General features: G+C 40.3%; 1 protein-coding gene across 4 annotated transcripts in view; it reads right to left on the bottom strand.

Moving 5' to 3' along the window:
* Positions 1-2,370: 2,370 nt before the first annotated feature.
* The window catches only part of TAFA2 (TAFA chemokine like family member 2), a 141,508-nt gene continuing 126,555 nt past the window's right edge, over positions 2,371-17,323 (bottom strand). For 2 of the 4 annotated variants that reach the window (XR_014555371.1, XR_014555372.1), the window contains exons 5-6: positions 16,719-16,958; positions 2,371-4,462 (exon numbers count right to left, since the gene is read on the bottom strand). Coding sequence is in view for 2 of the 4 variants with exons in the window: in XM_083699553.1 (XP_083555679.1) it covers positions 4,451-4,462 (12 nt within the window). In the remaining 2 variants the exon portion in view is untranslated. The remainder of the gene's footprint in view (positions 4,463-16,718; positions 16,959-17,323) is intronic. The other 2 variants (XM_083699553.1, XM_083699552.1) reach the window with 1 other exon arrangement.

Here is a 17,323-nt window from a genome sequence, read left to right as displayed (position 1 = left end):
TGCCACTTAACAGCATAGAAATTATGAGAAACTATTTAATTCCATCAGATTGTTCAGCTGTGTCATCTTCTCAGTGCACAGCTCAGTCGATTTAACTATCAGCAAGAAAACAAACAGCAACGACAAAAAGATTAGGATGACATTTGCACTGAAAAATCAAAAGCATGTCCTATTTGCCACTATCTTGGCTTGCAGTGGATGTGCTGTGATTCTAGACATGAAAGATAGAAGAGTCAATCAACAGGGAGAGATAACGACAATAATATCAAATTATTTGGAAGTCAAGGCAGGGCCAGCAGACCATCTGATGTAAACAACTTGCCACAATGCAGATGTATTCCTTCCACCTATGGGATCCAGAACTAAGGTCTAATAATCAATGAGTAGGCACACTGGAGAAAGGCTTTCTGCTGACCACATCGCTCCAGGTGACTTTATGGAAGTGCACCAAGCAAAATGTTGTTACCATGATACTCTTGGTGAAGCCTGCACTTTGGGTCACAACTGTATTGGCATAACCAAAGAGCTGCCAGTGCAGTAACTGCCTTTTTGACTTTTACGTTATGTACTGGGCAGGCGTGACAGGAATCAATGGAGAGCAGAGGTGTAACAACCGTGGTACTAAACAACTGGCTGCAAAAGACCTTGCGTCTTTGACTTGTAGATGCATTGGGATCATTTAGGTGTAAATCAAATGGATGAGCAGAACAATAGATACTCATCTTAGGTGACAGCAGGAAACCGGAAGCAGAACTACTGTAAAGGTGGGTATCCTATTCAAATAGCTGAAACCTTGGGACATCCACTGCCAGTTTATGCAGACCAACTAGATCAGTGATGGCCAAACTTGGCCCTCCAGCTGTTTTGGGACTACAATTCCCATCATCCCTGACCACTGGTCCTGTTAGCTAGGGATGATGAGTACCAAGCTAAGATGAGTACCAAGTTAGCTAAGATGAGTTAGCCATGTTAGCTAAAATGAGTACCAAGTTTGGCCATCACTGAACTAGATGAACTCAGTAGACAGCAGCTTCCTAAGACCTTAAAATATTGCTAAATAATGAAACCTGGACCTTGTTGTTGTTGTTTAGTTGTTTAGTCGTGCCCGACTGTTCATGACCCCATGGACCACAGAACACCAGGCACTCCTGTCTTCCACTGCCTCCCGCAGTTTGATCAAACTCATGTTGATAGCTTCGAGAACAATGTCCAACCATCTCATCCTCTGTCCTCCCCTTCTCCTTGTGCCCTCAATCTTTCCCAACACTTACACAAAAAACAAAGGTTTTATTTTCTTCCCTAAGGGCTAAGATAAATGTTCTCAGCTGCATGTACACAGCAATTCCTTTTGGAGTGGCGGGCAAAGGAAAACACAAGGCGTCAGGCGTCAGAGGATCCAACCCCCACGGTAGGTTGCCAGCAACAGATAAGACAAGGAAATTTCTTACCAATGTCTTTTATTCAATATTCACAGAGAGAGGTTTAGAAATGCAGCCTCTTCAAGTAATGACATTGCCCTGAGTGAATCTCCACCCCTTCCCTCTCTCCTCTTCATGCGTCATCATTACGGGTGCTGAGAACTGTCCTTTGCCTCTGGGCTCTCTGCTCTCCTACTTTCAATGCCCACTGGATTCTGGGAGAGGGGAGGGCTAGAATGCTTTCCAAAGACACCGTGTCCGTCAGCTGTCGCCCCTCTGGCGCTTCTTCTTCCTCCTCTCCCATTATTTCCAAGCTTTCCCACTCATCTTCCTCTGAGCTGTGACCTCCCTCAAACCCCCGCTGTAATTCTGAAGTGTCTTCCCCCTTGCTCCTCCCTCTACTGATGGATGCCATTGCTTCACAGAGTGAAGGAACCCGGAGCCAATCCTAGAAAGAATTCAGCGGCTGCACAGGCTCTATTTTTAGCTTGTTGAACAGGTATCAGTTAATTTTATTTGGACAGAACAACTCTCTCTTCACCCAATTCAACCCCAAGGACTATTCCCCCCCCCCTTTCTTGCCACTGAAACTGTGTTAACTGAAGGGGAGCCTCTGATGCCAAAGGAACATTCATGCCCCACTAATGTTAATAGCACTATAGTTATCCTCTGCCACCAAAGTTACTCCCTCTGTTTGCTGAAATGATAACCAGAAAGAAAAACAAGGTGACGTGCTCAGCAAGGCATAAAAGGAAGACGGCAAAGAAGGGAACAGGAATTCCTAGACTGGAGTCTGTATCTTGAAATGTCCCTTATCTATTTTTAAAAGAGGCTTTTAAATATATATAAAAGAGCTTCCAACTGCATATGCATTCTGAGATGTTCGTTTTATAGCACAAATTTATTCACCGGTTATCAGTTATCACAACATTAACCCACTGCAGAAACTCAGTTCAGTATATTCGAAAATCCATTTATTTTTCACCTATTGATATGCATGTCTTACACTTGTATATAATACAATATTTTCAGTGTTGGTTTTAAGAATAAACACAAAGGGGGGAAAATGTTGAGAAGCATGTTGTAGATTTTTTGGCTAAATTAAAGCCAAACTCATAATTGCTACAAAATTACACATTTATACTTTTTACTAAGGAATTAATCATATTTTTTTGAATTCTGTGTTTCTCCGTTACACATACCTTTAAAAAACGAATCCATACAATATTAATCCTGTTAAAATATCAAGACTGCTAACTGATGCTACAATCAATTTATCCTAATTAAAATTTAATTAACAAGAATACCCCTTCTGCAAAAATTTGGATTACTCTGTAGCAGAATTATATACTATACATTTCAGATTGATTTTCAGCTATCATTCGTTTTCTTTCATCCAGTGCCATAATACAACAGAGGTAATGAAATTGTTGTGGAACAATCTTGTATCACATGACAGGAAAAAGTACCTCAGGGTGTTCATTCATCATAGAACCCAATTTATTTCTAATTAGCCACGCCAAATATTTGCTACAATGGGAAAGAGTTCCCTTTCCCCACAAATATTAGTAACCACTTGAAACAACTTGAGGTTCTGGGCATAATTCTTTCTGTTAGGATTGAGTTTGTGTAGTTTTCATATTACCTCCCAAAACAAATGGAGTAAAAATTTGCCTTCTCTTTGCCTTCTCTAAGACTAACTTGCAACATCAGTATGGAATGCAAAAGAAACCATTCGTTCTGTCTTCATATTTCCACATAGCATGGTAAATATATTAAATGGAATATAAAATTATACATTCTGTAATAACTTAGAAAAAAAAGTTTACAGCTGCTTAAGGCATTTAAACATTAAGATTTTTCATGAAACAGTAGATCACCAAGATTAAAAAATAGATACTGAAATAGGAGATAGAAAAGAACTTCTGGTTTAACAAAATAACTACAGAATGAACTCAATGTACCTGGAGTGGCCAAGGAAATCTTCAATGGATTCCAGATTTGAAGAAACCTATTTCGTCCTATCAAGAAACAGACATCTACTTAAGCATCCAGATAGTAATATTTTTTTTCAAGCAACAAAAACCAAAAACCTAAAAAACGTATCTGAATGAATACCATTGAACCTCAGAATGGAAAAATTAACATGCACCCGTCTATTTTCATGAAGGGACTAGCTAGCGCCATTTATTCTTTACCATAATCTTTGTAGGACCTAATGATAATAAACCAAAGTGTATGCAAAAAAAACACCCATCTTCTTGAAATTATATGGAACTGATTATTTTAATAGCATGTTATTGGAAGGGCTTGAACATTCTGTCTCGATCACCCTTTATTTGTCCGAAAGGAACTGCGGTAGTTGGTTAGTCATAGGGAAACATGTCTGACTAATGATACATTCGTATATGGGTGACGTATTCAGATAACTACTACTTGCCAACAATAATGATTAACGATGGATATATAGTATTTCCATTCCTATAAGAAAAGCAACTTCGACATGTTGAAATATGTAGCCTTGGAGCTTCAGGATTAGAATACAAATTAAACGTGTCTAAAACTGTGCTGTGTCAGAGGACAATTTCTGGAACAGTGGTTTGATTACAGCAGTGCACAGTCCCACCAATAATTTGCATGGAGGACCAGGAAAATTCCAGAGGAAATGGATCAGTACATTTCAAAGTATACTGCTTTCATCGAGGTGAAACGTCACAAGTCTCAAGGTAAGGATCCAAAGGATTGCTATTTCTTCGGCGTCTAAGCATCACTTCTTCGGCCGTATATCCCTTCATGTTTTTGCTATTTTTACAAATGTACACAGTTCACTCTGTCGAAATCTCGTGTGTGTGACTTTCCAGCCATTTTGATCTCAAGTGGCTGCTGATTACAGCGAATGTTCTCTTTGAAATAATTAGTATGCCCCAGCAGTCTCAAGCCTGATCTCGAGGATTGTTAAGTTGGATATTAAAACTTCCTACTTGGCTGTATTTAATGTTATCAGCCTCGAGTGTGATCTGATTTGTCTTTTGCTATCGAGTTACCTGTAAAAACAAAAGAATATAAAGAGAAGAAAATATCAAATTGAGGGATGTTGAACATTAGGTTTATAATGGCACAAATCCGTTTACTAAGCCCCTCTGTGGAGAAGGCATTTCTAAACATGCACATAGCAATAGAACTGCAATTAGGTTTGTGTATGACAAAATGAACTACTTGCCTGGATCCTATTGTAACCAAGCTTAAGCTAGAATGGAAATGAATGATAAAAACAGGTTACCTCAACTGTTAAAAGGGAAATGTGGCTTTGAGCTAGACCGAGAACTGACTGTTCCATACCAACAAGGGAAAGTCACAAGATCTCCATTTGAGTACACCCTCTTGTGGTGAGATCTGGTATTCCCCAGTCACACACAGTACAGTCATATCTTGGAAGTCGAATGGAATCTGTTCCGGAAGTCCGTTCGACTTCCAAAACGTTCGGAAACCAAAGCGTGGCTTCGGATTGGCTGCAGGAAGCCACAGAAGCCCCATCAGACGTTTGGGTTCCAAAGAACGTTCGCAAAGCGGAAGACTCACTTCCGGGTATGTAGCATTCAGGAGCCAAAACTTCTGAGTACCAAGGCGTTTGGGATCCAAGGTACGACTGTATTCCATCCTGTGGGGGAATGGGTTACATAGTGAGGGGGAATGGACCGTTCACTTCTGACTGAAGTCAGGATGAGATACAATACAGCAGGCACGTCCAACAGGTAGATTGTGATCTACCGGTAGATCACTGGACTTCTGTGGTAGATCACTGGCTCACCCCAAAGAAGCCCAACAAGTTTGGCTCCCCTAAAAAAGGCTAAACATTTTTTCCTGCACCCCCCAAAAATGTGGCTTCCCCCCCTCCATAAAAGAAGCTCAACAACTTTGACCTGAACCCCCACAAAGGGGGTAGATCACTGCCAGTTTTTAACTCTGTGAGTAGATCGCAGTCTCTTGGGAGTTGGCCACCCCTGCAATACAGTATATGGTGCTTCAGTTCTCTGCCCAGGTGTGGCTATGCAGTTAGTTTCAAAAGAGGTGTTTATGACAGTTAACAGCAGCATCTATATTTTATATTGGCCAGGAGAAATGAAAAGGATTGGTTGTGATAGTGGCTACTTATTCAAAACCATCGGCCCTTAGTTATAGGCCAATAAGGATTCAGATTTCCAAGGGGATGTTTGCTGGGAGAGTTCTCCCAGGGATGAAAATTAGGGCAGGTCCACTGTTTGGGGGGGTCAGTCGGTCAGTCAGTTAAGGGACTGGGAAGAGGCAGAAGGTAAGCCTGGGAATCAGAGGAGGCATAAGTCGAGAGAAGCCAGCCAACAGAAGATTATGTCTGGGTAAAGTGGTAGCAGCGGGAAGTTGGCTGCAGGACGATTCCAGGGAAGGCCACTATGGCATCTTTGTGGAAGAGTCCTGGTCTTCAAATATCTGACCAGAAGGAAGAACTTAAGAGAGCAGCTGAGGCAAATCTATCAGGAAGACAGCAGCAGTGCCTCTGAGTGAACTTTGGAGGGGAACAAAAGCTAAATTGACACAGGGTGAAAACCAGGGCTCTCTCCTTTGAGGCAAAGACTTACAAAGTAACTGTGACAGATTTAAGCAAATATAAAGCCAAATATTGTTAGATGACCAATGTATATGTGTACATGTACTACTGCATTTCATTCTGTCACATGTAGTAAGTAACAAATGCAATAAACTTTAATAACACATTTGTTTGAAACAAGTCTCTATTCATCCGGTGCCTGGATGTATGATAAGGTAAAGGTAAAGGTAAAGGTACCCCTGCCCGTACGGGCCAGTCTTGACAGACTCTGGGGTTGTGCGCCCATCTCACTCAAGAGGCCAGGGGCCAGCGCTGTCCGGAGACACTTCCGGGTCACGTGGCCAGCGTGACATCGCTGCTCTGGCGAGCCAGAGCCGCACACGGAAACGCCGTTTACCTTCCCGCTGGTAAGCGGTCCCTATTTATCTACTTGCACCCGGAGGTGCTTTCGAACTGCTAGGTTGGCAGGCGCTGGGACCGAGCAGCGGGAGCGCACCCCGCCGCAGGGATTCGAACCGCCGACCTTTCGATCGGCAAGTCCTAGGCGCTGAGGCTTTAACCCACAGCGCCACCTGCGTCCCTGGATGTATGATAAAAGATGGCTAAAAAACCAATTTGGAATTAAATGGTAGTGGTGAAAAAGTAAAAGGGCTAGACTTAAAAAAAGAAAAAAGTATTAAGCTATAGGAAGGTAGATCCTACAGGAGTTTAAAAGCAATTTGTGAGATAGTCAATCCAAGTGGCTCTCTACAACATGGTAGTAGCTGGAACATTTCTGTCTAAAACTGAAGGACTCTGGCTGTAAAACAAATTTGAGCCTTTTTTTTTTAAAGCAGAACACATAGAAAGCCTAAATATTAGTTTGCAGCTAATGCTAAATAATGAAAAGTACATAATACTCCTTAAAGAATATATTAGGACTGTCATCATAGATACCTAAATAACAGTCCCTGACCAGCATTTGTGCAAAGTTGTTCCCCTCCCCAAACAATGAACTCATGTTACTACTTTAAAGGCCATTGCTGAGATTCTACCAAAACCAGAGAAGGATCTTGTTTTGGCAGAACTTGAGCATACTTTTAAAAAGAAAGTTCTCGTGGGGATTTTCACCTCTTGGTTGGAGCCATAACTTCAGAAAAGTTTTCAGGAGCGCTTTTAAAAAATAGCAGCAGCAGCAACCACAGGAAGAATGAATTAAACCAATTCTGCTTTGGAAACAAGCCTATTGTTGAGAATTCGAGCAATTTTCAAAATGTACTTCCTCAATCTTTCCTGTCTCAAACTCAAGTCAAAAAGCAGAAATAATTTGGTGGGAGACAGAAGCGGCAACACTGGAGGCGGGGGATGGGACATTTCTGTACACAAGATATATTCATCCTCCAATCCCTTGTACATAAAGGAGCTCTCAAAACTTCACTGGAGCACTTTCATCCGAGCCAACATAAAAATAAAAGGATCACATAGAAAGAATGCATAAGACAGAAAATTTCACAGTAATTGGATTTTTTCCCTATGCCTGACTTGCATTTAAAACATGAAGAGGAAAGAAAACAAGATCACTGTCATATCAAAGAGAACATCTTTAAGGAGTCTTTCTGCCGCATCAGTGGATGCAATTAATAATCATGTTGCTTTTTTGTATTAAAACTTCATTAAACAATGCACTCCTTTCTCTGGTGGGCTGACTCACTGGACTGACCATGGTAACAGTTCATCAAGAGATACATCTGATTTTGAAGCGCCTTGTTCCTTAATGATGAAACATTCCTTTGCCTTCAGCAAAAGCATCTGCATACGAGTCTTTTATCAACTCTGGAGATAAGTTGATCTGCGGGAGGCAGTGGAGGACAGGAGTGCCTGGTGTGCTCTGGTCCATGGGGTCACGAAGAGTCGGGCACAACTAAACGACTAAACAACAACAACATTTCATCCTTGGGAGACACTTTGAAAACTACTGTTGAGATGTGGGGTTTGGAATTATCAATGCATTCATTATTTTTTAACCCTACCAGTGAAACTGGCTGAACTGACACAAATTACTCAACACCTTTGTTTTCTGTGTTGTTCTGATGTTCTTTGTTTTCTGTGTTGTTCAGCTGCAAGGGCAGGGTTGACAAACTGAAATTTGAAATGTCAAATTTGGCATCGTCCTTAGGCTTTTATCATCCTTTGGTGACTCTGCAAAAGCCCATAAAACAGTCCAGTTCGAAAAGAGACTCCTCCGCTTTGCAGTTAAGGATGTGTCATACAACTCACATAGCATGTTAGTATCCTAGCAAGCAGAATAATTCTCAATTCCATCTTCAGAATGTGCCAGCAAAATAATTCATGTGCAGCTGCACAACGTAGCCATGCATGATCATAAATATATAAATATCTATAGCACCATCCCTGTTTATTTAGAAGACGAATTCATGCTTCACTGGGTGCATTTTATTTTAGTTTGCTTATTGTTATTATCACCATTATCATTACTATTGTTGTTTCACTGGAGCCTCTAATAGCTTTCTGTTGCCAGCACTCCTGCTGCTCCACCTGTCCTTTCTCCTTCTTAATTTTATGCTTGTAGGTCACACGCTGTTACTCTGAGTAATACTTGGAATAGTCCAAATTTGCCACTATCTGAGAATATAAATCCCAATACAAGGGAAGCACACACCAGCCATTAGTGTTAATGGCATCTATCCACTTACACATTAGTGTTCAGATGTGGAAGTCAATTTCATAAAAATGGAGTTAAATTTTAGCTAATATCCATCCATGTTATTTACAGGAAGCTTCCCTTTTTGGAAAGAGTGTAAGGTTTGCAACGGAGCAGCTGGAAGGTAGAGTCCTGTGCCAGGTTTTTTATGTATATAAAAATAGAAAAACAGAATTTGAGAGCGGCACCAAGCCGATCTTAAACATCCTAGGAGAACAGTAACATTCCAAATGTGTTCCAATCAATTCCAATCAACTTTTCAATTAATTATTAATACATCTGAAAATTAACTTTTGCTGTTGCTCAGTACTACAGATGGAAAAGGATATAACACCCTAAATATTTATTTGAATTAATTTGTTCATACTTGGCGAGTTATGGCTCCCTTTATGCTAATGTCTTTTTTTCCACATAGGTTGTTATGTTATAAATACAAAGAATTAGGCTCTCTTCATTTTTTCTGTGCTCAGTGTGCAATTACGGTATAATTACTCTGCTGTTTCAAGACTTTTTAATTTGAATTGGTGAATGGCTGCTGTGAGCCAAGCGTAATTGCATGTGAACTCGCCACTTCTATATTAAAACAACAATGGATAATTAAATCTAAAAGAATTTTACACCTCAGATGAAGTTCGATGAGTGCATGTTCGGCTCACGTGGCATCACTTACCACAGGAATAACTCAGAAGGTCCTCTGAAGGATAAAATCTGCCTATTAACCACTGCATTACAAAACTGTGGAGACTTCTAAAGTGGTCCAAACTGGCAGACAGGGTGGAAATGACGGAAATAGACCTGGGCATCAGAATTGGGTTGTTGTTGAGCACAGGAAGGATGTGGGGAAGAGAGATTTTAAAGTATAGCATGTGTGCAATGAGCATGGGAGGAAGGGCCTAAACTCTTTACCATCTCCAATTTCCATTACAAAATTGCACTTCACCAATAATTTTCCTCCTGTGAGTCTCTGTGACATGAAGCAATCGCTCACAGAGGAACTAACTTTGGAGAGGTCAGTGTAGAGGGAAAGATTCAGCTTGGCTGTTTTTGCTCACCAGTACTGTACTTGCACACACACACACAGCCCTAATCTGCTTTCTATATATTTGGTAGGGACATGTTGTTATCATGGCTAGGTACATATTGAATAGCACATACTATTGGGTGGCACTGTGGGTTAAACCACTGAGCCTCGGACTTGCCGATCGGAAGGTCGACGGTTCGAATCCCTGCGACGGGGTGAACTCCCGTTGCTCGGTCCCTGCTCCTATCAACCTAGCAGTTCGAAAGCATGTCAAAGTGCAAGTAGATAAATAGGTACTGCTCCAGAGGGAAGGTAAACTGCATTTCCGTGCGCTGCTCTGGTTCGCCAGAAACGGCTTAGTCATGCTGGCCACATGACCCGGACGCTGTACGCCGGCTCTCTCGGCCAATAAAGCAAGATGAGTGCCGCAACCCTAGAGTCGGCCATGACTGGACCTAATGGTCAGGGGTCCCTTTACCTTTACTTTACTATTGAATTTATATACTGCTCTATAACCGGAGGTCTCAGGGCAGTTCACAGAATAAAATCAAAATATATAACCACAAAATACATAATCAAAATAAGAACAACAACCCAATAACCCCCCTCCAAAAAAACCACATTTTAAAAGGGCACAGGATCCTCACAACATTTAAAGTAAGACAATTAACAAACCTGGACAAGAGCCACTTGTTGGAAAGACCATGATCTCAGGAATGTTTGCAGCAATATTTACTGCCAACCGAATTGCCCAGGTGCCTTTCTGATACAAAGGCAAATAGGAACATAATAAGCTGTACCACTAGGTAAAATCCTCAACACAGGATTTTGCTGGGGTTGGGAGGTATTTAGAATGTAGCAGCAAATGAGAGGGCCTTTCTCATTTCTTCATTGGTGTCTTCTGCTCAGAAACAGAAAGGGGGTGAATGAAGAACAATACGTTGTGATGTTAGAAGAATGGCTAATATGTGTCCCTCTAGCTTTTACTGAACTACAACCCCACCCATCTGCCAAAGTTGCCCTATAGGGTGATGAAAATATAGCCTGCTGTTCCAGAAAGGTTTCCCAGACGTTCAGCAGAGGGATGTATGAAGGAGCTTCTGTCAAGGACCATTTTTTGGACCTGAGCTTTCCTACTTGTTTATAAATGAGTGTTGAAGTGGCCACGTTTACTGATGACACCAAACTGTTCAGGGCGGTAAGAAAGAGGGATTGCCAAGTACTCCAAAATGTTTTCTTCAAATCATTCCTAAGACCGAGTTAAGGTGGAATGGGTGATGCTGAGATGTGTTGCATGTGTGTGCACATGTCATTATTCCAAAGCACAGGTGGAGCATGGTACAGAAAGACCAAATGCTGCCTTATGTCAAGTCGTGCTATTCCTCCATTTAGCTCTGTTTCAACTATGCTGACCGGAAGCAAATCTCCAGGGTTTCAAACAGGAGTCTGTTCCACCAAGAGATGGCAGGGAATGAACCAGGTAAACTTTGCATGGAGAAGCATGGGCTCTACCACTGAGCAAGAACCCTTTTGCTTTTTAAATCACAGGGTACTACCATACAGAATTTTATTTTGTAACAGTGTGCTGGATCCAGCAATACGGTGTTGGCTCCGTTATGATCACTTGGGCAAGAGCAAGTGGAAGATTTTGCAGAGCACAAATTTGGTCTTGAGACACTGAGCAAGACCATTTCTCTTGAGAACGTGCTATGGCTTGAGCTAGCAGACCTCCTGCAACAGAATCATACGCCGCTTTGTACTAAAAGAAGCGCACTGCTAGGTTTTAGCTCTGTTTCTAACATAAAGCTGTTGCACTGACTCAGGAAATGCCTTTCAGCTTACAGAAGGACAGCCCTGGATCAAGCCCTTTGTATGTATTTTGGTAAAGGCCAAACTTGCAGCTACATGTATCTCAAGCATGTGTGTGCTTCTATGTCATATATAAAGGGGGACTGGTCATATACTTGTCACACAAATGGTGGGGGCAGTGGACATCCCCCACAATCTTTCCAGGACTGTTTTTAAGCAGCCTCCCCCACCCCTGCCACCACAATTGCCCTCTCATAGTAGAGCAGGGAGAAAATTCCTTAAAACTGGGGAGTTTAGCAAGGAAAGGTAATGGAAGGGCACTTCATTCTCCTCCTGCCCCACACCTTTTTGTGTAGTAAGTATACTCTTGTGGCCTCCCCTTTATACCATACCCCTATAAGTTTTAAGTTTTGTCAGTGTTTTCTTATTATTTCTTACTCTTTTTCTTCTTCTTTTTCATGTTCTCTTCTATTTTGAATAGTTTTACTTGTTTGTTAATTGTAAGAGTTATATCTGGGGTTTTTTTTAAAATAACTGTTTATTCATAGAATCGTAGAGTTGGAAGGGACCAAGAGGGTCATCTAGTCCAACCCCCTGCAATACAGGAATCTTTTACCCAACGTGGGGTTCAAACCCACAACCCTGAGATTAAATGTCTCGTGCTCTTCCAACTGAGCTATTCCTGGGGTATTCTGGTGAAGAGCAGGAAATAAATCTAATAAATAAATAAAATTAATAGAGAAGAAGAAGAGTTTGGATTTTATATCCCGCTTTATCACGACCCGAAGGAGTCTCAAAGCGGCTAACATTCTCCTTTCCCTTCCTCCCCCACAACAAACACTCTGTGAGGTGAGTGGGGCTGAGAGACTTCAAAGAAGTGTGACTGGCCCAAGGTCACCCAGCAGCTGCAGGTGGAGGAGCAGAGACGCGAACCCGGTTCCCCAGATTACGAGACTACCGCTCTTAACCACTACACCACACTGGCTCGATTGTGTGTATATTGTGTGTGTCTGTGTGTAATTTTTTGCCATAAATACTTATAGATGTCACATTAGAAGAGATATTCTCTCCTACATTGGAAGAAATGGGTTATGCCTCTCCTGTGTCTGTGACACATGTATGCATGGCCTGAAAACAAATAATATCATTAAGTCTCCTGTGTGACTGTTGTATTAGATTACAGTAGACTTCTGCAGCCAGGCAAGTGGAATGGAGGTAGTTTATGATTTCTGAACTTCGTGGAAAGCTGAGTTTGTCTGAAAACACATTTTTGAACAGATGGGAAGGCACTTGTTATAAGGATTTTGGAAACTGTGCTGTATGTTTTTGTCAAATCATCAACAGTATGTGATTTGTGTAAGCAAAGGAGATTGTAGTAACATAGTTCACAGTTGTGCATTCTGAGAAAAAACCAACTTATTGGTTTGGGCATCATTCATCATCTTGTTTTTTATTGTCATTATATTTTCTATCAAGCTTTCCACGTCAAAAAAATCAAAATGTGGAACATCCTGGTATGAATACTTCCGTGGCTGCAGAAATAAGCTTGAAAACATGATGGAAACAAAGACTGATTGACTGACTGGTGGCATAACATAAAGTTCTTAGTGTGGTTTGCAATAAGTAAGAAAACAATTAGAATATACAGAAGATATAAAACTAAATAAATCAAAAGCAATATAAATACACTCAAGTACCTCATACCACCCTTACAAGTTAAAGCACAGATTGAAAAATTGTGAGAATAACAGACTCCATCAGTTATTTAAAAAGCCTAGGTGAACATGAAGTTCTTTATCCAGTGACAGACATTAGTGGCTTAAAAGTCAGAAAACAAGTCCCAAATTATTACATTTTCCCATGAATCTCATTTATAAGGTGTTTCTTGAAGAAGAAGAAGAAGAAGAAGAAGAAGAAGAAGAAGAAGAAGAAGAAGAAGAAGAACAACAACAACAACAACAACAACAACAACAACAACAACAACAACAACAACAACAACTTGATTCATTTCCAACATATATTTGGAGTTAACAATCCCAGAATAGGAATATTATAAAATCAGTACAAATGCACTGTGCTTTTTTCTTGTCATCTGCAACATTATCATAAACAATTGGCATTATATGAACTGCAAGTAAAACAAAGCAAATAAACTGCAGTCCTGCAACTCAGAATTTATTTCTGATTTCACCCTAATTGCTAAGTGTTTCATCCTCATGGGTAAAAACATGTAGATGTAGATGTTGCTGCCTATCACTGAGTGCCCTGAACATTTTTACTTTCAGTAGCTTTCCAAGTGGCCCAGCAGCAATTTAATGTCTAAACCATTTATGTCTTGTGATGCTATCAGTTGATGCTTATTAGTTCTTACAGACTAGGGTAGATTCAGATGAGCAGCTGACATCCAATTCGCAAGGCTGAATGGGCAAAGAGTTTCCCACAAATATACTGCCTTGCTGAAAAGAGTCTTATAACAGAAGTTCCAGATAGCTAGGCTATCATGTGATAATTGCAATAATCTACTCAAAAACACCTGTGATCTCACAAATTTGGAGTTGTCCATAACCTACTGTTTAAGCACTATTTATGTCAGCTCTATGCGCCCACTGTTTCTTGTTTTCTACTTATTGCCACAAACAGTAACAGCCTTGGCCTGGCGTTTCCATCTTCACTGATTCCTGCCTCAATTTCTTCACGTGGGTCAACTCAAGCTTCTCTGTTATTAACTAGGAACAGAGTAGTTCAATGCAACTGACCTAGCTTCCTGGCAGGTTAATCCCTTTAACTTTGAAGGGAAGTCCGTTTAATGTCAAAGAGATACCGGTAAGTAAAACTTGATTTTGAAAGGATTGTCTTTTTAACGTTGTTGTTAACTACTGAATTTTCCTCTTGCCCATTCAAATTATTTAAAAACTGTAAACCAATAGCATGAGCCAATTAAAGCTCTTAAACAGCAGACCCCCCAAAAAAGGTATTTTAATCTATGAATATTATTGATAACAGGTGGCAAAAGCTGTAAGATAACCATCTCTTTCCTAAGGATCCTTAACATGGAGTTTGCCTTCATCACAGCAGTCAAGCACTGGGTTGATGTTTTCATCTACTGCAACGGAAAGATCCCTTTCTAGTCTGTCACAGATGCCATCTGCATGAATGTAGTGTTGGCCTATTTGCTTTCTAATTTGCATCACGTTATACTTGCCGAAACTTAATTGCACTTGCCATTTTAATGTTCCTTACTCAGCCTGGAGAGAATCATTTGGAGCTCGTTGCTATTACTTTTTGGTTTAACAATCCTAAATTATTTGGTGTTATCAGCAAACATGGCACCTTACTGCTCACCTCAACTCTTGTTATGAACAAGTTAAAGGGTTGCAACCAAAGGGAAGATGTTTTTTGGCTCAGTGTTTAGTACTGACTGGGACACACAAAGTTCCTTATGAGACATAAGTGCATTATAAGCTAAAAACTGCAGGTAGAGCTTCATAACAATGTACACTGCAATGTCAGTTGTTGGGTGCCGTTTGCTATTACATGCTTTTCTTATTTTGCTTTTATGTCTTCCTCCTCTTTCGGATTGACCCAAAGTTGGCTGTGCTCCTTGCTGTTTGTCCTAGATTTAGAACCATTTGTACCCAAAATGTCAAAAATATACAAGAAGTAAAAGTGGGAAGATATGTAAATCCAGTAAATATATATGCACATTCTATTGACCTGACTGTCACATATCCAATAAATTTGAAATTTGAAAAGACCTGAACAAATAACAGATGAGCATGGATATAAATCTGACGAAAGACAAACAGGATTCTAAACTTGTAGGTAAAGTTGCAAGTAAGGAAGACATGGGCTATTGTTTGGTAACTGTTGTTATTTTTATCTGTAAGCCACCTTAAGTCCAAGTCAGGGAAAATGGCCAGGTATTAAAAAATTAATAAATAATAACAACAACTAGGGCAATCCTACTCAGACTGGCTGCCAATTTGATACAAAGCCAAATTTAAGGTGCACATGCTTACATATTAAACTCTGTGCAACTCTGCAAATCTGGATATCAAAAGGGACACCTGCTCCCAAATATAACTGACTGTCTGCTAAGATAATTAGAGGGGATTCTCCTGGTGGGGCCACCATGAACTGAGACATAGTGTGTAGCAACCTGAGAGAAGTCCTTTACTATAGAGCTCTATGGAACTCCTCTCTGAAAGAAGGCTGGCACAGATTATGATGAGCTTTCAATACCTGTTTGTGAAAGCCTTTGTTGACTGCTAAACACCGTTTTGGAATTGTAGCCAGCTGTAGCCAGCTATATTGCTGGCTACAGTGGATGGAATTTTATGTTGGTCTAATGATTTAATATGTACAGTGGTACCTTGGTTCTCAAACGTAATCCGTTCCGGAACATTTGAACGTTTGAAAACCGAGGTACAGCTTCCCATTGGTTTCAAGAGCTTCTTGCACTCAGCAGAAGCCAAGTCACACGTTCGGGTTCCGAAAAATGTTCGAAAACGGAAGCATTTACTTCCAGGTATTCAGCGTTCGAGAACCAAAACGTACAACAATGGGAGCGTTCAGGAACCAAGGTACCACTGTTAAAGCCTAAACCTGAAAAATAATCAAGTTACAAAAGTTACATTTCTTATTTCAATCTATCACATATCACTGTAATTGCAGCATTTACCATAATACACTTTTAAAAAAACCATGTTTTTGCTTTGGCTTTTATCTTTATAGGCCAGGATAATCCAGGAAGATTAAGAACATCGTGCTTTCAATATTATTGGGATTTAAATATTGGAATTTGTTGTGATATATTTTTTAATGTTTTTTTGTACATTTAGGATAGTAATCCTGTGTTTAGGTGCCTGCAATACAGGTTTATTACAGAACACTGATGGAAACAAGGCTTCACTAGGGGATAACTTAAAGCTTTGCAAAAGCCACACTTGTTTGACCAGAGACATGAGGACACAAATACACAAAGGATGTGGCTACTGTAGTCAATAACGAGTCTACGATGCTATTTTTAAACTTATTGTCCGTACAAACAGCCCCATAATACTTTGCAAAAAATATGTTTAATTTTTCTAATGGTAATGTTGTGATTAAATGGTGCTCTGTGAGTTTGAGAAACAGTACAATACATTAAATACCGCTACAACTATGAAAACCTGTATTTGTACACACCTGCTGCTCTGTGAGTAACAAAGCAAGGCTGGAACATCTTTCGGGAGAGGTTTTGAATCTTTACTCCTCAACGAACCTTCTGGCCCTTCCTGAGAATCTGACCAATAGTAGGATTCATGACAACTATTGCCCCAAACGTGGAGCCAGAATATTGTGTGTGTGTGTGTATGTGGAATAAACAAAAATTGTCACCAGGCACAGCAGAAATCTCCTTGTTCTTGAAGGGTTTTACACGTTTGCCTAAGAAACAAACACATGTCAGGCACTAGAATGAGTTGTATGAGACAAAAACTGGGATTAGTGGCAGAGCATTTTGCTTTTGAGGAAAAGATAAAGTGACTTTAAATGCTGTAGAAAAATATAGCTTCTTTCTTACAGAATAAACAAGAAATGTTCCAAGTTAATGAAATAGATTGTCAATATAATTATCCTAAGGCAAATCAACATTCTTTAAATTGAAGTAAATCAACGAAGTAATTTATTAAATTGTGTTAATTCTGACCAACGAACAAATGTAAGTTTGTTTGAAGACAACGTTTATTTAAAAGAGGGGGGAAGCCCACATGAATGTTACTTTTTCTGCAAGGACAGAGGACTCAGGATTC

The sequence above is a fragment of the Podarcis gaigeae genome (genome assembly GCF_964106915.1).
Source record: "Podarcis gaigeae genome assembly, chromosome: 10".
Classification (NCBI taxonomy): domain Eukaryota; kingdom Metazoa; phylum Chordata; class Lepidosauria; order Squamata; family Lacertidae; genus Podarcis; species Podarcis gaigeae.
Note: the sequence above shows the minus strand (reverse complement) of the source record. Positions and strands in the feature narration are given on the sequence as shown.